This window comes from Phoenix dactylifera, chromosome 17 (genome assembly GCF_009389715.1).
Source record: "Phoenix dactylifera cultivar Barhee BC4 chromosome 17, palm_55x_up_171113_PBpolish2nd_filt_p, whole genome shotgun sequence".
NCBI lineage: Eukaryota > Viridiplantae > Streptophyta > Magnoliopsida > Arecales > Arecaceae > Phoenix > Phoenix dactylifera.
This window is the reverse complement of record NC_052408.1, coordinates 9,384,167-9,410,723: the sequence shown is the minus strand read 5'-3', so window position 1 is coordinate 9,410,723 and position 26,557 is coordinate 9,384,167. Positions and strand designations below refer to the sequence as shown.

Below are 26,557 nucleotides of genomic sequence, written 5' to 3'. Positions count from 1 at the left end.
ATTGCAAGCGACTAATATTTGTTTAGAGGAAGATCTCCAGACAATTATTGGATAGATTTTTGATCGATTACCCGTTGAAATCATACTTCATCCTCTTCTCCTAGATTGCTAGCAATTATTACATTCATTGTTCATATTTGAGGTTACTCATATATATAGAAAAGCCAATAGTGTAGCTGACTAGATGGTACCTCATGTGGCCAATCATACAAGATCAACATTATGAAATTCTAAGACACATCTACCCATCCTACTATTAGATATTTTGTTTTCTAATTTCCATGGATGTACTTCTACTCATTTGGTTTAATTTATCCGATTTACCAAGAAAACAAGAAAGAACGCAGCTAACAAAAAAATTAATTGTTATCCCTTCTTACATTTCTTCATTGAAGCCAACAACTCCTAACCTTAAAGTAACAACTTTCTCTGAATTACCTATAGAAATCTGATTTTGATCCAACAACATTTGCATTTAGTCATAAAACTTGTTGATGTTTGTACCTCAGACTTATATTCCAATGGGAGTCTTCATGAAAGTTGGTGATTGAAGACTGGTTTAAGGGTGTTGGAAGAGGAGCCACCCCCACCGGCACCCCATTGACTGCAGGCATTCCAACCCACCTAATTCGCATTGTCTTTAGCAGGTTGTTTCCTGCTTTTGGGTTGTCTAGCAACATCTTAGCAGTAAAGTTAACCAAAATATTATAATGTCCACATTTGTCATGGGGATCCTCGAGATCAATGCTCGATTATAAATAGATACTATAGTTATTTTTTAGATTCTTATGCAATCGGTCGCTTGGCTTCTATTTTAGAAGGTCAATTTTTTATTTCAATATTCCATTTTTTTTCTTTTGTTGGGTAGACAAACCATTCTTCTAATGAAACAAATAAAGCTTATCTACACAATGCGTGTCCGATTCGAATTATGACTATTGCACAATACATGAATGGTCGTCATCATATATCTAGACGTCGCTAACTTAGCTTTGAAAAAGATGGCCAAATCCTAACTTGGACTAGCTTGGGTTTTATTAAATTTCCAGTTTGTCCAATAGTTGGAAGAGATTTGAATTGCACCTTTCATGCAAAAATATATATATTTTTTGTAACATCTACTTTACATATGAAGAAAAAATGTTGGAGTGCTCGATGATTAATATAAAATATAAAAAAAAGATCAATTATTTTTCCGTGCAAAAAAAAAATATAATATGAACTCGGTTGGAAGCGGCAGGTCCAATTTTTTTTTTTTATTTAAATTTTGTTGCAGCGTTGGGAGACGAAGAACCAAGAAAACTTTGTGCCGGTGGTTTACCAATGATAGGCAATTACTTCGTCATAACATTGAAACCAACCAGCTTCTTTGGATCACAACGTGCCGATGCCGGACACGGAGATGAAGACACCCTGTCATTTCACGTCACGCTGCCGTGTTCCACAGTACCGTCCGTTCACACGGACCGCCATCATGCGGTGGGGTACCTACACCGTCCTCCCTCCCTGGTACCTCTTCAGCCGGACGATCTCAATCAAACGGCTGATATCCCAATTATCCCGCCCTAGTTTCCTCGTAATTTACCGTGTCGCTCCAAATCAACGGCTCATGGTTATTCTGATCCTCGGGTCGTCGGCGAGAAAGAGACGCGAGCCGTCTCGCACGACCCGGCGAAGGAAAAAATTTCAGGGCCCCCCGTCACGCCCACGCACGAGTTCCTGGGAAATGACACCAAACACAGTCGTGGTCCCGTTATTCCTACCAATCATCCAGATCCACGTGGCAAAGGCACGTCCGTGTGGACCTGAAGAGCGCCCCAGTAAAATTACGCCCGTGTGAAAAGGATGCGCAGTCCCACCGCCACGCAAACGGAAATCGTTCGTCGAGAGAAAAGGACTTCATCGCTGCCAAATAAAAAGCATCGTGCTTCTGGAAGGCGGTGACGTGTCGCACTGTGGGACGTGGAGAAACTGTGCTAATGTGCAACGTGACAGCATATGATTGTGGGGCCCGCGAGGGAGGACTTGAGAAGACCCGGCCGCGGCGCGGGCATACGTCGGGTGCGACGCAGAGAGGCCGTCGTCCATCAGGCGGGGCGTTGCCCCCTTATCCGATAATCGGACGGCCGAGGGCGCGCGGTGACGGGATCCGGGTCCACCAGTCGGCGAAGATAGCTTCCCAATTAATTTATTAATGATTACAAACGGCGTCAAACCTTGTCCTCCGCTCTCCCCCTCCCCCTCCCCCTCCCCCACCCCCACCCCGCCCCCTTTTAAACCCCATCCGTTCTCTCCTTTAGAGTCGAGGAGATGGCGGAATTGGTAGAGCTCCCGGGTCGCCTGGGGATTCTCCCTTTCAGGAACAAGGTCCTCTTGCCGGGGGCCATCATCCGAATCCGGTGCACTTCTCCCAGCAGGTGATAAATCGGTCAATTCTATGGTTTTATCCGAATTGCTATTCTAGATTCCTTTGTCTGTTCTCGAAACCCTAATTTTTTTTGAAATTTCACTGTTTTTCAATCATTTTCTTGAAAAAGTTCGCTTCTTGGAATGAGATTTTAATCAGCTCATGATTCTTGACAACAGAATTGATGAAGTTGGGATTTTTGATTTCTGGGGTCTGTTTTGATATGACTAGTAGATGTCTTGAGGGGCTATAATTGCCATTCTCCTTGTAAATTTGTATATGAATTTGATGCTGATTGAGAGCTCTGAATTTTTTTTGGTACTTGTTTTGTTTTATTGTTTGTGGGATGTTTTATTGGTGGTACCCACTGCAGCGTGAAGCTGGTGGAGCAAGAACTGTGGCAGAGGGAAGAGAAGGGTCTGATCGGTGTGCTTCCTGTCAGGGACTCTGAGGCGGCGACAGTGGGTTCGATGTTATCTCCAGGTGATTTTGATGTATTTTCTTTCCCTTTTTTGGATAATGTGCATCGAGAATGAAAATTTTGAGTGAAAGATGCTTATCTTGATGAAGGTGTGGGTAATGATTCTGGAGAGCGGAGTCTGAAAGGTCCAGCTGATGTATTGGGGGATTCTCAGAAGCAGGATGGAAAGAACCAGCAAGAGTTGATTCACTGGCACAACAGGTAGGGTCTGCTAACAGTGTTTTTTTCTCTATGTGATTCTTTTTATCACTATAATTTTCATATAAGGTGAGGTAAAACCAATTGAACCATTAGCACTGTGACAAAAAATGCCTTGTCATTCTGAGAGGCTGCACCCGACCGGTGCAATCTTTTGGTTCTTGTTGTTCACCAAGACAAGGAATATCAAAAGATTGGGAAAGTATAAGAATAGTAATCTGCAAGCATAAAGGTGATGGATAGGATAAATTAAGTTTTTGGTAGTATATTGATGAGCTATGTTATGGAGTGGATTAGGGAGGTTGAACTAAGCTTGTGACCAGTGGCACTGCAAACCGATTCATCTGCAGTGCCATGAGAGCATTAGAATTGACTACCAGGAGAAATGGTTCATGAAAATGTTACCTTCTAAGTCTCCATTATTCAACGGGATTAATTATATGTATATTAGATGTTCGGTTAGGAAACATCAAATTTGCAAAGAAGGCAGAAAAACAAAAGCGTGAAAACCAGCATCAACACAAAAAGGGAGAAATTACTTATATCTTTTAGCTTGCCAGCATAGTGCTGGAAATACCGTTCTCCTGTTTGGTTTGATCTACACTATGCAGTTGGTTTTATGAATGTTTATTTTCATAAAAAAATACAGAAGGTAACTTAATTGGGCACTGCAATAATAAGAAGTACATTTTATCTCTTACATTTACTCAAACACATGGTGGACTTAATGTGAAGCCTATGACACTCAATTAACTTGCTGTTCATTTCCAGGGGTGTTGCTGCTAGAGCTTTACACCTCTCTAGAGGAGTGGAGAAACCAAGTGGAAGGGTTACATACATAGTTGTTCTTGAAGGATTGTGTAGGTTTAGTGTTCAAGAACTCAGTGCAAGAGGAAATTATTATATTGCACGTGTCTCACGTCTTGACATGACAAAAGTTGGTAAGATTTTATTTTGCACCTTTTCATATTTCATTCTCTCTTCTCTAGTTATATTTCATTCTGGTTCTCCAAATTCACAAACTGAGGGATACAACATTTCGGAGATATGTTTCAAGCCATTTGGGTAATTTAAATTGTTTTCAGTGGCATAAAATAAACAGTCAACGTTTAGCCACTAAGTTTTTAAATACAACTATACAAGAACTTAAACTTTTTTAGTTACGTATTGAAGGGATTGCAGCTTAGAGATGGAAAGCACTCTTGGATCAGTAGTAGGAAGGGAAAGAAAAATAAAGTTGTAACTATAAACAAATACATACATCTTTTGGTTGTTGTAATAGTATATAGATTAGTAGCTACTAAGAACTAAGATTACTTCTTTTGGTGGTCATGTGAAAACCTATTTTTTCACTGAAGGACTCGCTATTAAACACATGGAAATTAATGTTATAACTACACCAGAGAGGATTTGAGTTTTATTTTCTATAAATTTTGTAGAAATTATGTGTCACAGAGCTATTCCATTTAATGTACACCTAAAAGAAGATGTGCAAACATGTATGCACTCTTTAGTAGCACAAAATCTATATATTTTTGCCAATATCTTGTCTCCAGATCAATTTTTCTCTTCTTCTTCTTCTTCTTCTTAGTGAAGTGACCTGTTATTTTTCTTATATGAACATAGTTCCTAGTCGATGTTTTAACTCATTGGTGTATTAAATTGAGCTAGCCAATATAATTTGGCGATGCAAAATCTTGATGGGGACCATAAAAAGCTCTTAAGTGAAATTGTGATCATGCTGTTGATATTTCTTTGCCATCTGTTCTTAACATTTTTCACAAAGCAAGTTCTGAATGAAACATTTCATCTTCTTTTGCTTTTGCTAGAGTTGGAGCAAGCAGAACAAGACCCAGATCTTATTTTGTTATCTCGCCAATTTAAAGCTACTGCTATGGAGCTAATTTCTGTTCTCGAGCAGGTGAAACTTTGAGTTTTAAATGTTCTTTCTCAATATCATGTAGTTTTCTTTAAAAGCTTTGGATGCTAAATGTTAAAACATATGGGGAAGGTTGAGGTTAATAACTAAGTGACTCGAATGATTAACAAGGACTTAATTTGAACACGTATTGTTTAGTTGCTCATCCGAGCTACTCCATAAATTTTGAAACCTACAGTTCTAGTTTGCCTAGTATATTCTGCATCTTCTTTCAGGTTGTTTTCAGTTATGCATACCAGCAATATATACCATGCTCCCAGTTTTGGTATTGCTTTCTAATTGAGTTTTTAAAATATAGCAATAATACTCTAGATTGTGCCTACCATTTTGAGTTCTCAAATGGGGCAAGCTGCCTTGTCCAAATGCAATCTATAATTTTTCTCTATTATTTTGTCAATTATCGTTTACATGTGGTGATATGTGCTTTCTAATTACTGCTTACAGAAGCAAAAAACTGTTGGTCGGACAAAAGTTCTTCTTGAGACAGTTCCTGTGCATAGGCTGGCAGATATATTTGTTGCTAGTTTTGAAATAAGTTTCGAGGAGCAGTTATCTATGTTAGATTCAATTGACTTAAAAGTTAGGCTCTCAAAGGCAACAGAATTAGTGGACAGGCACTTACAGGTGAAGATGGTTAAACTTGCTCTCTTATATATGATTTCTTATCATAAAGTTCTCTTATTTATGATACAGTAACATTGAATCAAAGTGGACTGGTTTTTTCTTGTCTTATTGCTCCCTGTTTCTCAAATATATATGTTATGCATTTAACATCTGTTCATTTGCTGAACAGTCGATTCGTGTAGCAGAAAAAATAACTCAGAAGGTTGAGGGACAACTGTCAAAATCACAGAAAGAATTTCTTCTGCGCCAACAGGTCTGTTTCCTACAATAGCTTATGATAGGTTAATAGTGCATTCTTTGCTGATTTAGCGTTTAGTCATTGATGAAATATGAAACAAGAAGTTTGTAGATATTTACCTTACTGGATCGGACTTTCAGCATCCTGAAACTTGTTCACTGCACTGCCTGCAGGAATGCTGCTTAGCATTATATAACAGACTAAACTAGTATGTTCTGTGCAAAAAGCAGACTCTTATTGCTTTACTTCTCTTTCCAAACTTATCATGCCTTTGGTGAAGCTCATTCATGCAAATGACACCCTCTTTTTTCTTTTGTTTGAGGTTGGGGTTGGGGGGTTAAAGAATGCCATATTGGTTAAGGTGGTCAAGGAAAATAGTATCGTATAGCAATCGGATTGTTTCAGAAATGATGCACTATAATGAAGAATCTTGGCAAATAATGGCTCCTAAGCTGATTTAATGTGTGAAAAAGAAATTGTATAAGATTTTTTTTTGGTTCTTTCCCTTCAATTGTAGAAACATATATGAGTAGCGCCATGGTTGTTAGGATATTATGACCCACAATTTGGATTCAACAAGCAGAGTGTGACAAGCAGTGTGCTAGAAAGGCATTGATAATGCATGAGAATGTTTGGACAAATGATGGCTGGGCTGCCAAAACCAAAACAGGAGCAAAGGAGGACATCTAACTAGAGTGAACAAAATGTAGAAAAACTTTAAAAGTTTGATGTTATTAGGTGGTAAATCCATAGATGAGATAATGCAAGACTGAGAATTATGTTCTTGATTAAATGTTTAAAAAACAGAAACCACCACCATCACTTCACCTCAACTTTTTTGTTGTATAAGATAATAGATACTACTTGCTTGAAAAGTTTTGACATGAATGTTCAAAATGGAGAACAAAGAGGCAACTGACACATTCAGGGGAGCTCACTATGATTGCAGACTACTTGAACACATTTGTTATATAAAGAGCAGAGAATTGATCAGCAGACATTCAGGGTTGAAGACGAAGACAGAGGCTGGCTCATTACAGCATTATGCTAGCAGATAACTCATATTAATTTCATTTATTGATAAAAAAGATAAATTTTCTACATGGCACACTTTCTGACTTCTTTCTGGATATTGTTGAAAGTGTCAGCTATGCACAAGAAAAAAATATTTTCCAGTGTTGCACTCTTGACTCCTTATATTAGATATTAATGTTAAACTTTAGACTTCCTTCTGTTTATGTCTTTTATGCTTACAACGCATTGGAAATTTTTATATGTTTACAACATATAATCTATTTGTTCAATCTTGGCGCTCCTCCAGATGAGGGCTATAAAAGAGGAACTTGGTGATAATGATGATGATGAGGATGATATAGCTGCTTTGGAAAGAAAAATGCAGAGTGCAGGGATGCCTCCTAATATCTGGAAGCATGCACAACGAGAATTGCGGTAAGATATGTAGAATGCTGGTGAAATGCTTTTGTTATTGTGTTTAAACAATCATATGTTGTCACATCTGAGTTCTTCAACTTGGGGGAAAACAAAACACTAGGACTTCTAGATTGCATCAGTCTCCTATAACTAGAATACTCTTGGGCTTAATTTCTGCAACCAACACTAAAGACTCGATCTGAGGAATAGAATTCTTCGTAACCCTTTCTCACTGTCTCTCATGGAAGCTTTGGATGCCATGCTATGCTATTGGAGGCTAGCATTGCTGGAGTTTTTCATGTGGTGCAGGAAATTAGTTGATGAGGGGTATAGATATTGTAACTGTAATATAAGGTATCCCAAAATTAGGGCTTTTGTGAGCTCCATTATGCACAATCTCTTTATCCTCTCCTTTCTTTCAACACCCCATTCCATCTATTTACATCTATAAATAGATGGTCTGACATGTCAGAATGCTGGGCAGAGAACACCTTAATCTTTTGTTACTATGAAGATGCATTTAAAACACAGAGGAAGAAACAACCTAAAATCTAAGACTTTCTAACTTACATCGAAATTGCATATTTTATTATTCAGATGTTGGGACTTGCTTAATTCTAAACTTCAAGAGTTAAACACTAGGTCAGATGGTCTAATTGGTTGTTTCTTATCTGATTGAGGTTTGGATTGATTTCTGGAGGCTCAAAACCATTGGCAGCTCTAAAGTTGACTTGTCTTTTTTGCTTCTGGAGCAGTTCTTATAATTGCTTTGATTAGCAGTCTGCTCCTATGACTTGACCTAAGCCAAACTTGTTATGATTTTAAGATAAGATTTTGATTTTCAAAATACAGAGTGATAGGTGACATACATCAGTTATATTTCTGTGTGCGCACGTGCATGTGTATTCATCTGACAGATAGATTCTCTGAAATTGCATTTCGTCGAACACTAGAATATTTTGTTGTGGCTATTGCTATCTTCATAACAAAATGACACAGATTGTTCTATCTTAATTAAAAAAATGACATTAATTGCATTATTTATTAATGTTCTAAGTTCTAACCTTAAGTTTCTGCTTGTAGACGACTGAGAAAAATGCAGCCTCAGCAACCTGGATATAGCAGTTCACGTGTGTACCTCGAACTCCTTGCTGATCTTCCTTGGCAGAATGTCAGTGAAGAACATGAACTTGATCTCAGAGCTGCCAAGGAACGTCTTGATCATGATCATTATGGTCTGGTGAAAGTTAAGCAGCGGATTATTGAATATTTAGCCGTTCGCAAGGTTGAATTCGTAGCCTTTTTCTATGGCATTTTTCTTTTTTGCATGTTCATAGTAGTTATTGCATCTGCTACTGTAACTGATATTAATCAAATGTACTGCAGCTTAAACCTGATGCCCGAGGCCCAGTGCTTTGTTTTGTTGGCCCACCGGGTGTTGGAAAGACATCATTGGCATCATCAATTGCAGCTGCTTTGAACAGAAAGTTTGTCCGGATATCTCTTGGTGGTGTCAAGGATGAGGCTGATATAAGAGGTCATCGAAGGACATACATAGGAAGCATGCCAGGACGTCTTATTGATGGACTAAAGGTTCACCCTGGAACATTACTACATCATAAGTTTATCAAGATTGTCTTGCTAACTGATCATATCAAGTTCCACCTTGTTGTTGCGTTTTTTTAAAACATTTTAAATGCATTACTTTCTAAGGAGATACTATATCTGTATGTTTAGTTAGTGTGTTTAGATATGGTTTTTTCATTTTAAATTAGATTCTGGTATTTTTTAAAAAATTCCCTCAAAATTTGTAATACAGATGTGATCTTACAATATGTGTTGCATAATTGAAGAATAATGCAATCTATAATTTGTCAATATCAGGCATTATTATAATGTCCTATATCCTATTACTTAGCTATTTCAATATAATTAAGTTCATAGTTAAATTTTCTGGCCAGTTAAGTTGGTTGAAATGCCAAAATCCATGCTGCTTGCCTTCCTTTCAGTTTATGGCACCAAAATATTCTAAGATTATAAATTAAAACTACTTTATTTTGTTTGAACTTTCATTTGCATATGTGTAATGATGATATTGTAATCATAGTGATAATGATGATATTGATTTTGGTGATGGAGATAAAGGATAAAAAAATAATGATCAACAATGGCAAAGGGCACAACTCATGCGTTGCAAACCTATCAACACCTGTGGCTATCAACACTCGAAGGTTTTTTCTGAATGAGGAACCCTGATGTCATAAATTGTATCATCAAATCCTACAAAATTCAAAGAATCTGTTTCCTTGTATACCTTTGCTGCCTTTGACTCACATGTCTAAAAGAGATGGACATATAATAAAAAGAATCTTTAGGTATATCTTTATGAGACATAGTGTTATCTTAAGGTCCATATAGAGTTATATTTCGATGGACCAATAATGTCTACAAGATATACTTCTCCTATGCGTAATTTGTGCTAGTGTTTTGGCATTATTGATGATAGATGTTTCATAGATTTTATATCTTGGCTATTACTATATACAGAAACATATTGACATTTAAGATACTTTTATTACTTAAAGAAACCCAAAAATTTACAGATAGATATATAGATATATTATACAAAATGCATATGCACATGGCTGGGTAACATGGAGATGTGAAGCATAGAGATTTTTATGGATGTACTCCTCCATTATTTGGGTTATATCGTAAAATACATATTTTTAGACAAAAGCATGAATACACAATTTCCCACTTCCGATTATTTTAAAGATAATCAAATCTGAGAATCGCCTTCTAAGTTGTAGACAGGTATTCCTTAACCTATTAAAACTTATATTGTGTAAAAAAAAATATTGAACCTAAAAGACTCCTAAACAGTGATAGCGGAACTGTCCCGAACTCTCTAGTTCGGGGTGTACCAACCCAAACCGGTTGGTTATTGGGACAAAATGACCCTTTGGTTCGGCTTGGAGCTTTTTATGATTTGGTTTGGTTGATCTCTATTTCACGTCCTCTCTCAAAGCTTTCCGCTCATCTCGACTCTCCGCCGTCTCTCAAAGATTTTGGCTCATCTCCCACCACTTTCCTCTCTCACCCCGCTGTCCTCGCCTCCTCTAGTTTTTCGACTACCGCCACTCTCATGGTGATTGCCGCTATGGAATCCGCTGCTACTACCTCAGCACTAGGCCTTGTCGAGGGTGATGCTCCTCTATATCCAGTTTTTGCCTATTCATCCCCTCGATGGCATCCCTCATTGAGTGCTCATTCATGAAGATCACGAACTCAAAGCCCCTCAACCTCCACATCTCCCAATTGATGATGATTTATACTGAAACACAACCAAACCATTAGATCTGAGATCAAGAAACACAACAAGATTGCAATCAAGGATCTTTCTAGGTTGAATTGAGTGATCAGGACCTTGGATTTGAGGATCTAACAGCCCTCTCAAGAAAGGCACTATCTGTGGCCCAGATGAGCTGATCTCTCTCTCTCACTCTCTCCTCTCTTCTCTCTCTATCTCTGCCCCCTCCCCCTCGGTTCCAGGAAGCATCCCTTACCGATTGCTCCTTCCTGAAGGTCATGAATCTAAAGCCCCTTGACCTCCTCATCTCCTGATTAATGATTATTTGCACCAAAAAACAACCAAGCCTTTAGATCTGAGATCAAGAAACATAAAAAGCTTGGATTCGAGGATCTTTCTAGGTGGGATTGAGGGTTTGGGACCTTGAATTTGAGGATCTCACTGCCCTCTTGAGGGAGGCATTGTTCATGGCCTAGGCGAGCTGATCGCTCCCCCCCCTTCTCCCTCTCCATCCCCTGGTTTTGATACACATATGGTACGCACCGATACCATAACAAATCGGTTGCTGGCTAACATGATCCCTGGTATCAGTTTGTTGAACCTTGCTCCTAAAACTAATTCTATGTTAAAAAAACTAAAATGAGCTAAAAGACTCAGTTTTGACACAGAAAGCCCAAGCCTGACACTTACTTGTCATGTGATTGATTGGCACATAAGGTTCCCATCTCAAGCAAACTTCTGCTTCATTTCCTAAGGTTTAACAGTCATGCTTGTTTGTTTTATTTTACTGGGAAATTTCAATGCATTAACATAAAACTATCAGTTTGATAATCATGGTAATCTTTTGCATTCTTTATCATGGAACCTCCATTTTGAAACCATTTGCTGGCTGTTTCCATTGACGTGTGTTCTTCTCGTGTTCCTTTAATTGCAGAGAGTGGCTGTTAACAATCCAGTTATGCTTCTTGATGAAATTGACAAGACAGGTTCTGATGTTCGTGGAGATCCAGCATCAGCATTATTGGAAGTTCTTGATCCAGAACAGAACAAAACATTCAATGACCAGTATCCTTTCTATTTTGGGCTTTTAGGAGTTGTTCATACGATCATCGTTATGCTTATACGACTAAAACATGCTTGTTAATTCTCATGGTCAATGATTCTGCCCAAACACATTTTTTTGTTATGCGAGATTTTATAGTCCTTGTTGTGCACGGTAATTGCAGTCAAAACTTTTTTCTGGAACCAAACTATTCAAAGCCCCACATGCAGAAAATTGCCCTCAGAGTACCAAGTGAGAACTATAGGGTGCATTAAACATGCATAAATGCTAGAACAATTTGTTGTTTGGTTGTTTGTGTTTAGTTTCATGTCCCGAACTAGTTAGTCTCTGTTTTTTATTTTTTTTAATTTTTTTTTTCAAGTTTCATGTGGGTACTGCAACTCTTTATAGTTTGCAGCTCAGTGGTTGTCGGAATACATTATATCTGTCACTTGCTTTCATATTGATGATGGATTTTCCATAAAATGCTGTATTGTTGTTTTAGGAAATTGTCAATAACTGTCTAAGGTTGATGTTTACGAGAAGCAACAATTTTTTTGGAAGAAATTGGATTTTTATTTGAAGTCAGCATAATGATTAGAATCTCATCTGATTATGCCAGTGTTCCTTAAATTATGATCATCAGCTATTTGAATGTTCCATTCGACCTATCAAACGTAATTTTTGTTGCAACTGCAAATAGGATTCAACCTATTCCCCCACCACTGTTGGATCGAATGGAAGTCATTGAGCTTCCTGGCTATACACCTGAAGAAAAGTTAAAAATAGCAATGAAGCATCTTATGCCACGAGTTCTAGATCAGCATGGATTGAGCTCCGAATTCCTTCAAATCCCTGAGGTATTGATCTTGTTACTAAATAACCTTTGTTATTTGACAGCCTGCACATGCAGAGCCTTTTCATTATTAAGCTAAAACTTGATGAATGCTTTTCGAATTCTTTTGTTCTTTTCTGATATAATAAAATTTCTTATAACATGCTGTTAACAAGGTTTATAAGCAGAACTCCTGCCTAATCATTTTCATATTCTTCATAGAACTTAAATTAGCAATACTTAATTAAGTTAGAAGACTAAAATGATTGAGGAAAGAAGATAAAGAAGATTATGTGTTTATCTTTTCCCTGTTCCAAATGTGATAAAAGTTCATAGCTTGAGGTAGGTATTAATCTTCCAGTCTATGTGTACTCTGACACCTATTCTTGCTGCCTGTTGCTTGCAAATACCTTCAAGCTTACTCCTTCAGCTAAGACTTTTCAAGGGAAGTTAGATATAAATTCTTGTATGTGTTTTGGAATGTGGAAGATAGCTGAAAGAGAAAGGTTGGTAAGTGTGGATGACAGTTTTAGTCAGCTGTAGTCTTTCTAGAATACTGATATGGGTTTTTTTAACAATATCCAGCTCATTTCTTAACTTTATAAATGAGAAAGTAGGAGATAATAGGAAATATTCATCTTGTGTATATGTAAGTTCATAACGTTCATAACTGTAATTCATTGGGATTTAAGGAGGTGAAATAAAACACTTCCTGCTATAGAATAGCCTGCATTTCTTTATGTTGTCTGCTAGTTAAATGCTTGGGCCACAATTAGCTTCATGGATCAATTTCTCCTTGATTGTCCATGATGGCTGAAAACAAGCATGTCCTTGGATTACCATTAACCAACAACAAATCCTACCTATATCCTGTGTACTGGAGTCGGGCTGTATGGATCGATTTTTTTGTCCGCTAATTCCTTAATACTGACACATCCTCAATTTAATTGATGTCATAGCACCAATGCTGGAATGTTTAAGATCTTTTCTTTTTTAATTCCACATCATCTTCATTTTCCTAAGATAGTCTGCGGTGCTTGATAGTTCTGCAATTTTGTTATCCTTTGTCTATATGTGAGCAATTTAATTTCTGTGCTGGCGATTTTATGACCTTTTCTTTCATTTGTAGCATTATCATGATTCATCTGTCTTAACAATCTCTGTGAGTAGGCGATGGTGAAAATTATAATTCAGAGATATACTAGAGAAGCTGGTGTGAGGAATCTTGAAAGAAACTTAGCTGCCTTAGCTCGTGCTGCAGCTGTCAAGGTTGCTGAGCAAGACTGTGCAGTTCAAATTAGCAGAGATGTGCACCCAATGACAAGTTCAATACTGGACACAAGACTTGCAGATGGTGCTGAAGTTGAGATGGAAGTTTTTCCTATGGGTGTTAATGGGCAGGAGATATCAAATGCTTTTTCAAGTACCTCTGTCCTGCTTGTAGATGAGGCTATGCTGGAAAAAGTGCTTGGGGTAGGTAGTTTTGTTTTTGAAGTTTGAGGCTACTTCTTAGAAATTTTATCTTTCTGCCTCTGAATTTATTCAATTTTGTCAAAACAAATATTCATTTGCACATCATTAATCTGGGAATTGCAGCCTCCTAGGTTTGATGACAGAGAAACTGCAGAACGTGTAGCAACTCCGGGTATATCAGTTGGACTCGTCTGGACATCCTTTGGTGGAGAGGTTCAATTTGTTGAAGCCACGGCAATGGTGGGGAAGGGTGATTTGCATCTCACTGGACAACTAGGAGATGTTATTAAAGAATCAGCACAAATAGCTCTCACATGGGTACTTTTTGTAACTCATTCCTTTAGCAGTACATCTCGTAATGTATGCTAATGCCTTGTCTTGTTCAATGTGGCAAATTTGTTTGTCATGTATCCAGTTTTCTATGATTAGCTTAAAATCACAAAGACCAAGTTCCCAGGGATACATGACAAACAGATTAAGGTGCTACTTCTTAACATGTATGGACAAAAAGGATGTCATGAAAACAGCATCCTCATTGTGCTGATCGTAAGTTATACTAGATATACTTAGTAATTTATTATGTGTTTGGTTTTCTCTGCACCAAACACACAAAATGATGATAGTTCTGTAAATGTCTTTTCCTGTTTCCTAGCTAAGTGTCTTAAACCAGAGTCTTGCATGCTTACATAATTCTACATAAACAATTAATAAAAAATTATTTAACTTGAAATCTACTATGTTTACTGCATGATTGATGTAATGTACCTTTTCTCCTGCTAAAACTAATGGTCAGATGTGCAATGATAAAATGAATAAACAAAAAAGGTTTTCCTGAGAAAAGCATCCCCATTTTGCTAACTTGAGTTGTATACGAATGTCAGCACTTGATTTATTAATACATTACGTGTTCGGTTCTCTTATCTGCATCATGCACATGAGAAAAAAAATCAGATTTATAATCATACTCTCTTGTTTCCCTTTCTGAATCTCTTGTAACGGATTCTTAAATTTAAAAAATTCCTAGTTCTCTTAAATTCTACATATTCAAAACACATTTTTTGTTCATTCTGCTTATGTAGTGTATAATTGACGCCTCTAGTATAAGAGCTCTCCTTTTCTTCCGCCGAAACTAATTGTCAAACATATGTTACATTTGGGAAATAAGTCCTCTCGTCTTATATTAGAATAGGGAAGCTAGGTCTCAATAAACTATTGTTCTTTAATTGTCTAGTTGGCAAGCATGTGAATAGAAAGTGACTACATGGCCACACCATATATCACTGGCAAGTCTTCATAGAGTTTTACTTTAACACTAGAAAGCTAATGAAATCAAATTTTAATTATCATATTAGTCTTTCTGTGTAGGCAATAAATATAAACACCAATTGTATTTTTCAGTCAGCTCCACGGTAGGGGGATATATAGTGTACATTTGTTTTCCTGTAACGCATCCCCCCTGTCCTCTCTCTCTCTAATAAAGGCCAATCAAGCAAGAAAATTTTTGCATGCTAAGAGTTTTGATATCATCCAGCTACATTGTTACTGATCACCTTGTACTTCTGTTGATCAGTGCACTGGGAAATAATTTTACATGTGTAACATTCTGGACATTACTTGTGAAGGATGGAAGGGGACTGCCTTAACCTTTTCCCTTCTGATCAAGACTTTATTTCTTTTAATTCCTTGTGGAATGCATCAATATCTTTTGAAAACCCTTTGATTGGGCTTTAAAAGTTCTGATGGATGTGCCAGGTTTTTATCTTAAGCTTAATAGCTTCTTGTTCTTGGTTTCCTCAGGTGAGAGCACGAGCAGCAGATCTGAAGTTGTCAGCTGCTGATGAGATCAATTTACTGGAGAATCGGGATATTCATATACACTTTCCTGCTGGTGCAGTGCCGAAGGATGGACCATCAGCAGGAGTTACTTTGGTAACATCACTAGTATCATTGTTCAGTCAAAGAAAAGTCAGAGTTGATACTGCAATGACTGGAGAGATGACTCTTAGGGGCCTTGTATTACCTGTTGGTGGTATCAAAGACAAGGTAGCTACTAGCTGTTTTATTTGTCTTTTTTACCCTATTAGTTCACGAAATCAAAGTTTACTGTACCGGTCGGTACTATTCCGTACTGAATGTACCGTACCATAATGGTACCGAACTAGCATGCTATCTCGTATTGTACTAATACTTGGTACGTTGTGCCGTCTCATATTGTACGGCGTGCTGACACTATAATAGGATGGTACTGGAACGAGATCCAGTACCGAGACGGCGAACCTTGCATGAAATCATGTAGTAGTATAAAGAAAATCCAAACATTTGTTTCTAATTTACTATTTATTCGATGGCATTTTGTATAAAAAATGAATCTTCTAATTGTTACTTATTTGAACCTTAAGGTCTTGGCGGCACATCGATATGGAATCAAGAGAGTAATTTTGCCTGAACGCAATTTGAAAGACTTAGTTGAGGTACCATCAGCCATTCTTGCTGGCATAGAGGTAATTATTTAACCTTGAAGGTTATCTATTGCTTGAACTCACCTTTCTAAATTAAATATGTTACTCCTTTTCACATATTATTCACAAAGTGGTGCCATTGCATGTGCAAATATCTTGAAATGTTATATCCGCATGATGGCTATTAAGGTTATAGATGAGCTCATTAAAAGACTGTTGCTTAAGAGAAGGGGCAGGAGAAGAGGTGGAAATTCAAAAGAGAACTTGGTGACTTAGGGAGTGATTGGAGATGTGTTGGAAAAAGAATGGATGAAGACTGAAACACAAGGGATTCTTTTGCTCATGGTGGTAGCAAGAAGTTAATTACTTGAAAATGTTGGGAGGGACTCAGAGGTTGTTTTCATATGATCAATACCTCATCTTGGTTGTTGCATATCATCATATAAGTAGTTCACGAGAATCTTAGGTATCTTTTCTCTCAGTTTTTTGTTTTTATTGGAGGATTCTGATTAAGGTGGCATCTCATGGAGGAATCCCATCAATTACATGCTTGTCATACTTGAGTCCTAGGCAAGATAAGTTTTGTAGGTCTAATGAGTAAGCCGTGTTTGTGGAAAGAATTCATAGGGCGTGCTTGGTTTGCTTAACAAAAAGTGCTTTTGTGATTTCTAAAGCAAGAAAGCATGTCTGAATAAATAAATGTTTGGTACCATTATCTGAGAAGTGCTTCTACAAGGAAAAAAAGCCAAAAAAAGTGCTTCTAAGAGAAGTTAGAAAACCTAGCTTCTGACTTTTCCTTCATAAGGAAGAAGCAACACCAAACAGGCCTATAATGGGATATCCTGCATTGGGCTATTGTTGCAAGAGAACTTAAAGCATTGGACAACCTATTCATTATGAAAGAACATGTTAATGCATGAAGATAGATGTATTATCAGGTGGATGGCAAAGTAACAAGTGCTTGATGGATTACATAAAGAAATTTTCTAATTTAACTCCCTACCTAACATTGATCTACATAAAGAATCTTCACGGGCTGATAATTAAGTAGACACCCTTAGTCCTTTTGGGCGATAATAACTAAAAAACATGGTAGTTTCTTCATGTCTTCACTTGCTTAAACTAATGTTCCATGTTATTTCCATGATGTGAGCTATATCTTTATAGCATGTAATCCCTACCTTTTTTCCCTTCCTAAAAGACTTGCATTTGCATACTCTCTATCCTGAGCATATTTCAGTTATTGGAAGGGTCCCTTTTATGTGTGGGGTCTCCCTGATTTGGTATGCCATGTATGTTTATAATATACAATCCAGCACAGGGCACCCAGAACTGAAAAAAGAGAGAGAAATAAAAAGAAAAAGGTTCTCTGAATGAGTGAAGATTGATCTTACCAGCTATCAACTTTTGGGGTCACAGGTTTGCACATAATCATGTTCAAAGATTAGGAAATATATCTGGGGTAGATGAGTTTCTCACAAGTGTTAGTCTTAGATAAGGAAGTTCGGGAAAAGTTGATAGAAAATTCAAAAACAGAGAAAAGGTAAATCCAATGAAGTTCAGAATATTTCTAGAATAATTCATGAAACACATATACATCATTCATGCATCCATAGAAATTAAGGAAATATCACAAAAAAACATGTTTTTCCGTTTAATCTGGATAAATTATCAGGAACAAGCTAATCAAAATAAAGTAAGTAGTAATTATATAATTTTTATTAGGTTGGACAGTTTTATTATGAAGCTGGATTGAATAGAGTAGTCAGGTATCTAGAATACCGCCAACATGCATAAATGTCATTGAAGATCTCCCTTCAACCCTAGGAATTGAAATACTTGCATGAGAGTTTCAATGGTTTTAGGAGGGAGTGGCTATCTTGGAGTGTGCTGAACTGGATTTTTCAGGGACAGTCATTTGAGAGCTTAGTGAATGTGAGACTGAGGGCAGCCTTACATGATATGAACTCACTTGATATGAACTAAGTTTGGTAGAGGACGTCTGCAAGTTTCTGAGCGATTGGAACTCCTGTTCAGCGCTTACTGCTTGAGACCTCTCTCCCATCCTGGTGTAGGATATTTTGAAAGTCATAGATGAGGGCAACCTGAGAGGAGCTGAAGTGTAGTTGCTTCTTGCTTTGGCAAGTGACCTAGGGGGTTGTTAGCAACAGTCCTTACCTCATCTTCATCTTCTTCTCGTAGAGACATAATGGGTTAATTGCAGCTGGTTGGTGGAGTTGTTGTGACAATCAATAATAGGGTGGTCCTGCAAAACTTATTAGCATCATGCTGGTGCAAGGTGGAAATCTGGATCACATTTTCTGGACGCCTTGCAATCTATGGGATCCCTTCTCGAAGTTTGGATAATAATGCAGTTGTCTGTTCGACCGTTCCTATAGACTTCAATTCATAAACTGCCTTAGATGTTTGTACGGCTGAGAGGTATGCCATGTGCAATTGACAACTTCAAATTTTACCAAGGAAAGACATTAGATGTAGGTTTGCGCTCGTTGCATGCCCTATCATGCAGATCTTCATACATCAAAACTGTTATCTTTGTATTGGCTCATCTGTTACTTGAGCGTATATGTTCTATGCTTTAAATGCTAACAGAGTAGGCTAATTATACGCGCGTATGCACCTATTGGATATAGTGTTATTGCCAACATGGAAATGCTTTCCTCTCAATGAGTGCAAGTTTAAACATAGAGATGGCTAATGCAATGTCAAACTAGGAACATCATATTGCCTAGGCCACCACCACAAGGCTTATTAATATGCAAATTTTTTTTTCATTCCTTCTTCCAATTACAAGCGTTGAATTGGTTAGATAGTGCTTATGTTCTAGCATAGCTAGTTTACACACAACTATGACCTCTTTACCTGGAAGAACATGACAAATTCTCCGGGCTGACATCATTTATTCTGAATTTTTTAACAGATTTTGCTTGTTAAGCGCATTGAAGATGTACTGGAACAAGCTTTTGAAGGTGGATACCCTTGGAGACAACGCTCGAAGTTATAGCATTCTCCATCTCCCTCGGAGTACAGTATATATTGGACTTGCTGGCTCAATGCTGCATTTAGGCTTTCAGACTGACATCATGGCAAATGGTGATTAAACATTACTCAATTTCCCCACTGTGCCATTGAGCAAAGTTTCGAGGATGCTGCCTTCACGGATCTGCCATGCAATCTGCATCAGTCGCATGCTGTTGTTCCATTCTCTACAGACAGGCTCGGTATGTATGAAGGCAAGTCTATGCGACTATGAGTGTATATTTCAAACAGGGAGCAAGAAAGCAGTGGCTTTTCCAGTTTTTCTATTTAATCAAACTGATAATGCAAGCTTGTGTACATTATAAAATTTGATTACTGAATGCACCATAATCTATCACAGATTTACACGGTAATTTGAAATATCGTGTTCTATAATTTATTCTGGTCAAGCAAATTAAAAGTAGTTCTGGAAGTAGGAGCAGCGGTGGGTCAGATCAGGTCAGATTCGTTAACGGTCAAAAATCTCCGGCCTCAACCTGCACTGTGTTTATGATCAGCTTGAAATAAATAATTCTGTCTCCAACTCATTTAATTCTATTTGGATTTAGAAGTTTTAACTATCCTACCAACCCAATTAACGACCTTTGCCTGTCAATTGTATATCTTGAAAAACGGAAAATAGGGCCAAGAGGGAACCAGGGTTTAGCATCTCAATAGAGAGTTTGTATGTGTATGCACCTGTGCCAGAACGAATGATTCAACCAACGAGCGCGTGTGCAGAGAGAGAGAGTTAATGTGGAGAAGAGAATGGATAGATCTTTCGTATTTTTCATTCTTTTTCATAATAATGAATCACACACCCTCGCTAATTACTTGTAACGAGCCTCGGCTTGCTCATGGGTTACCAAAGTATCATCGTTGCGACTGTTGGGATTTTGACATAATGATCCTTTAATTTCTGATAAAATTTCCATATCAGATCCTCTTTTTGTAATAGATACGGTTAGTTCCATTTTGTTCGTGGTCTTCAATTCCACATGCTGCGTACATAGAAGGAAAAATTATCGACAGCTTGATAGGTTAGGAGACATAATATATCAAGACTAATATCTATAGCGAATTCATCTGAAATCAATATGTTCAATGAGCTACCAGTCTACCATTACTCGAATAATAAAAGAATGGTTTTTTGTTCTGGCCAAGAAGCCATGAATCAAAGAGGAAATACAAGGTATGAGGAATGCCACAAAAGGATCTTCCAGCTGAAACATTTAAATTTATTATCTTGCCCTTCCATCATTTCTCACCTTTACGGGTTGCCTATGAACTTCATGACCATCCTGAGATTGAGGGAAAGAGGCTGGTCTTCGAATAAAAAAATTCATCCAGAGAGTGCAGCATTGAGAGCACTGTGAATGTCTACCCCGATCTGTGCTTCAGCTTTTTCCAAGTCCGTTGAGGCTGAGCTAAGCTTCTGGGTAAAGTCAGCAAGCCCCTTCTGAACCAAGCTAGGATCAATGTGGTCCACAGGAACAGCCTCAACAGCCACTATATCTGCAAAGGAGTTTGCATGGATGAATGCAAACCCACTGCTGACAAAATATTTGGTCACTTCGCTCCCTTCATGCACAGTAAGCAACCCAGGTTTGAGCTCTGCTATGGTTGCAACATGCCCTGGCAAAACACCCATTTGCCCAGTTGTTGCTGGTATTATGACCATATCGACCTGAAATCCATTAAAGAAAAAGGAGCAGTTAATTACGGCCATCTGGCTTCAAAATTTGACCTTATCTTGACAGTACTGTTTAACAATATAATGGTATAGTTACATCTTCGGATGGCAAACCATGCAGTAAAGATGGCCGTACATATAAACCATTACTTGCTAACCCCCTTTAAGACCACTTGAATCGCTATGCAGAACTTCAGGGAGGAAAACAATGGCGAAGATGCGGTAAATAGTTCTGTACTGTCTTTTAAGGTGGGGAAAGAATGGAGCTTTCAGGTCAGCAAACAATATAGTTTTGGAAAAATCACTGACAGTCCCTGGTGTGAAATAAGAAGAGTGGAAATGTAGGGTTGGAAGAAGTTCTCATGCTTGCAGTGCTTGAGAAGGGCACAGCAAGATTCTCTTTGTATGTATTGCTGTTGAAAAGAGGGTGGCGTGTTGTTAATCCAGACTATAACAAAAATAAAAAAGTCATGTAGCTTAAATTGAAACTTTCAGGCGAGAAGACTCCAGTTGAAGTATAAAAGAAGATGATATCTAGTAGGTAGAGTATAAAAATTAACATTCAACTAGCAACATGGTAACATACACTAAAAGATTGCTTTTCAAGTGCTATGACATGCTGACAGACATCTGTCCAGGAGCCAATTAACTTTCAAAGAAGAGATTCCTGTACTACATTGCTGAAGAACACTATAATATATTTCCCGGTATGGGTTTTCCTGATCAGCTTCCAGACGTACAGGCAAAGCACTGAGATTGAGCTTTTGTCACATAACCATGTTTAATGCAGATTTGGTCAAGAGTTTTTCCAAACTTAATGTGGGAGAATAGAAGATTATATTGTTTTCTTTTGTAACTGGTGTTTGCCGTACAGGTGGGATATCAACCACCAAGCTATGGCTGCGAAGTTGATTGACTAATTTTGTGAACATGAATGTTGATTGGAAGTTCATAGTAAGTTGGGAAGGAGAGGTAGGGAGCTTATATTTAAAAATATAACTCTTCTGCATGCCTAGGGCTTTTAGGACCTCAATTAGCAGAAGTTCACCATCACATTTATTCAGCATGACTCCCAGGTCTTCTATTTTCTGATTCTTCAATCAGTTTCTTTCTCTCCTGATGAAATTCACTTGCCCGAATTCCTTTTTACCTATAGCCTCCAAAATGCATCCATAAACTCATCTGTAAAGCCAAATACATAACTAGCAATATCCTTTCCTCTAAGCACCCATTCATATAATTTCTTGTCCTAACTTTGATATACTTGCGTTTCATTATGTTTACCATCTCAGTTTCTATTCTCATCAAACAGTGAATTAGCTTGGTCCATAACTGAAGACTTTACTTCCCAACATACAGGGCCAGCTCATATAACAACTAAGCCCTGCATCATCTATAATATGGCATCGAAGCAGGAACGCCTAGCCTACAGAAAGAAGATCAGCTCCTACAACCTCTTAACGAATTGGACTCCACATGAGCGAGGCTGTCAGTTGATACCACCACATGATGAGGCTATCCATGTAGTCGGAGAGAGAGCAAGTATTGAGCATGTGGGGAGTACAAGGAGGGTATCCCTTCATTAAGGAAAGAGTCAGATGAGCACAACTGGATTTTTCTCAACCATCATAAGTTCACTCATTGGTGAACATATGTTTTTAACCACTCTAAATAATGTTATGAGTACCATTCTCCAAAAGTTCCTAAACTAATATGAATTTGGGCTTGCCGCAATTGTCACACCCCTCTTAACCACAGCTTTTGGGTTCAAATCTTGGGTGGTATATCCTCAAATATTTGGACTGGGGGGGTGAGGAGAGAGAGAGAGAGAGTAGAAGCCATGATCAATATCAATTGTCTTTATAACTTATTGATCAACAGAAAGCTTACATTTTTTTCCCTCGACAAAGGTATTAGAGAAAAAAGATATAATTTCTGTCCTGTCCATCATTAATTAGTATCAAACTATTCTGAGGCTACAGATGTCTTTAGTCTTCATGTTGCTTCCTTTCAGGCACAGGTATTGCCCCTGCATTCACTGCACGAAACAGGTAACTAGCAATTCAATAATTTTCAAGGGAGCATGGTATATGGCAGAAGATTACATTTTGATGCCTTTTTCATACTGGCACAATGCTCTTCACCTCTCTCATATTGGCATGATGATCTTCACCGCTCCTTATCGCTTCAACCAACTGATTATGTTATTCACAAGGTCATTAACGTAATAGCGAACTTCAGGTAGGCTCTACCATTATCTTTATATATTGAACCATGCTTTATACTGGAACTTAAGAATTGCAATTATTCAATTATATAAGCCTTGTGATATGATGTTTAAGCAATTATGATGAAAACATCATAGATACTAATGTGAAATACAAGTAATTCTCCAATGAAAACAAATCAATCACACACACAGTTACAATCACATAGCAATTTTAAAGGCATTGAACATTTCAAGGTAGAGTATAGAAACATCCACGCTCAACAAAAACTTGAGGTTCAGCAGAGGTTGATCCATGTTTTAAGCGCTCGCATATGTTATAATTGTAAAAGATACTATAGCTTTAAAACACATTACTAAAATGAAGAAATAAGATGAATGCAACTTCAAATGACTCCCTTCCTCTTGACTAGATCTACATTTCAAAATTCGAATCAATTAGGTAATAAGGATAATGCACTTCAGATTGCTTATGGAGGTAGCCATTGAACCAAGCAGACGAATTAGCCAAATCTGCTCCAGCCTAAACCTATAAAATCTCATCTTTGAGAACAACAGTAAAGTAACCAACTTTACAACACAATCCAAAACCTTCGTGCGGTCCATCAGAGAAGAAAAGGGACATGTAAACCTCCGAAAAATCTAAACTTTGAAAACAACAGTAAAGAACAAACTTCGTGACACAATCAAACCTTTATGCAATCCAATAAAGAAAGGAACCTGTCCCTTCCTGGTCAGCATCAGAGTCTTCAACATCATTAAAATCATCCAATATCAGGTATTATTCATATCCAATCTTTCCATAAAGCAAACAACTGACAATTAAAAAAAAAAATCTAGATCCAAAACTAACACAAAAAGGAAGCATCATCAAATCAAAATAAAACCCTAATTTTCCAAATCGATAGGTAACAAGGAATGAGAACAGAGAGCTAACCTCCTTGTTGGAGATCTCGGACTGGTAGGGGAGGACGAAGTTGAGGGTCAGCTTGGAGGGGATGGAGGAGGGAGTGGGAGGGCGGGGCTTCATGAAGGCGAGGGGGGTCTTCGGGGGCTCCATGTTGGGGGCCACCTTCTTCCAGGCCTCCACGAACGCCGCGTCCTCTGCCGGCGCCGCCAGGACGTCGGTCGAGAAGGCCCGGGGCGCGGCGGCGGTGCGGCGGCGGCTGCCCCCGAGGGATCGGATAAGAAAGCGCGACGCTTGGCGATACATAGCGCGTCTCTCTCTCTACTTCTCTTCTGGTTCCCTTTGGAATGAAGGGCGGGCTGCGGATGGAGGCGATGAGAGAAAGTACTGCGGGTGCGGGGTTTCCATATCGAGTGGCATTTACGGGTTGGATAAGGGGGCGCACAATAGCATTCCGCTGTAGGGTCTTTTTTTTTTTTTTCCTTTTCTTTTCTTTTGTTTTCTTCTTCTTCTTCTCCTTCGGAACATCCACTTAAATATCCAATTTTATATAAATACCCTTTCAAAATTTATATATATATATATATACACCCTCATAAAATACTCATTTTGCTATTCTATCTTTTTTGTATCCTCATTTTTGTATATATACACACGCCATCTAACGCCGTTAAAAAATTATTGATTTCAAATTAAAATGACTAAAATTTCTTAATAGGTAGATGTGCAAACAGAAAACATTTATAAGACGATTGTGATAGAGGACAAAAAAATAATTTTAAATTTTTATTTTATTTTTAATTTAAATAAATATGGTTTTTATTAACGATATTAGAAGAATCGTTATATTACTATATTAGAGGCATCTGTACAAAAACAATATTTTATGAAGGTACAGAAATAAATATAAATTTAAAGAGGGTATTTATGTAAATTTAAATTTTTAGAAGGATATTCATGCAAAAAAAAATTTTCTTTTTCTTTTTTTCATTTCTCAAGGTACAGATCTAAATCCCTTGCATTTACATTTCATTAGATTTGCAAAATGATCATTGATTGTTATAATCTAAACTACTGTGCATTTAAGCCCTTCCACACCTTTCCTAGGACCCGGCTCCAATTGGCAAGGAACGCCGCAGCATGGAATGGCATGACACCTTTTAAAGTTTTCTTTCCATTCTTTTCCCTCTCTCTTTGCTCTCCCCCCCACCAAGAAGATGTGTAACGCTCATGTTCATGACACCAATCCTTCGTTTCATGTTTATTATATGATAGATTTCTATGCAGTTAACATTTTTAATTTAGTGTTTTAACGAAGTTGTGTATATTTTATACATATGTGTGTGCGTGTGTGTGTATATATGTATACATGTATGCATGTTTATGTAGACTGAAAATTAAAAGACCATTAAATCAAGGCCTAAAACTAAAATGTCTAGTCCGTGAGATCTGATATGAAACGAAAATGAAATCGAGGGCCTAGCTTCAATTTTTCCTTTATCAATTTAACAGCAGTAATATGTTCATCAGGGTTTTTGAATCATTGCCACAATTAGTTAATTTTTAGCTTCAAGCTTCTTGTTAGTATCCTTTGTTTTTTTCTTGGTAGCTTGTACTATTTTTACATTATTTAGCAATTTTCTAGTGGTGATGATCTAGCGCTTAAATCTCCGCAACTAATTGAGTAATACTATAATATTATTTTCAAAAATCTTTTTAAAACAAAATAGTGTGAATGCTAACAAATAGAATAAGCAAAGGCAAATGCTTGAGAAATACATCTAAAAACCTACAGTTGAATGGAGGAATGCAATCGCTGAACCATAACCTAGTTTTGAAATATTATTTTATCATATTTAATATGCTCAATTATGTTAGAGAAAACTACCATAAACCTAGTTTTGAAACAATATTTTATCATACTTGATATCCTCAATCATGGAAGCATATTGCTAGTGAGAAGGAGCATCCTGTTGACAATGATGCTGCTTTCCTTAACAATAAGCAGAGAAACTTTTTAGTAGAATGAAAAAATGGTATTTAAAAAAAAGTAAGATGAATTAACGTAATTATCATCTAATCCAACTATGTAGAAAACCTAAAGAATGTAAGTGGTTGCATTAGAGATCGTAGTGATGCTTTAAAATTGGATGACAAAGAAGAAGATAATAGAACCTAGTAAAACTCATTCATATTTAAGTTATAAGAATCTGACATTGTAGGTAACTTTGCTTTTAGAAGAAAAAAATTT

The 26,557-nt window shown here is 37.5% G+C and overlaps 2 protein-coding genes across 2 annotated transcripts; one reads left to right on the top strand and one right to left on the bottom strand.

Annotated features, from left to right (window-relative positions):
• The first annotated feature begins 2,048 nt into the window (after positions 1–2,048).
• Positions 2,049–19,860, top strand: LOC103706361 (lon protease homolog 2, peroxisomal). Its single transcript, XM_008790431.3, has 17 exons — positions 2,049–2,417; positions 2,781–2,890; positions 2,978–3,089; positions 3,858–4,027; positions 4,916–5,007; positions 5,470–5,649; positions 5,819–5,902; positions 7,209–7,336; positions 8,402–8,603; positions 8,705–8,911; positions 11,566–11,696; positions 12,320–12,533; positions 13,679–13,981; positions 14,105–14,299; positions 15,779–16,024; positions 16,381–16,482; positions 19,382–19,860. Exons 1-17 carry the CDS (start codon positions 2,311–2,313, stop codon positions 19,463–19,465), a joined length of 2,667 nt encoding a protein of 888 aa, XP_008788653.2. The 5' UTR covers positions 2,049–2,310; the 3' UTR covers positions 19,466–19,860.
• Positions 19,861–20,551: 691 nt separating this feature from the next.
• LOC103706362 (ATP synthase subunit delta', mitochondrial-like) lies at positions 20,552–24,714 on the bottom strand. Its single transcript, XM_008790432.3, has 2 exons — positions 24,337–24,714; positions 20,552–21,166 (listed from the first exon to the last, which is right to left on the bottom strand). The coding sequence occupies exons 1-2, from the start codon at positions 24,610–24,612 to the stop codon at positions 20,822–20,824; spliced, it is 621 nt and encodes a 206-aa protein (XP_008788654.2). The 5' UTR covers positions 24,613–24,714; the 3' UTR covers positions 20,552–20,821.
• Between the last annotated feature and the right edge of the window lie 1,843 nt (positions 24,715–26,557).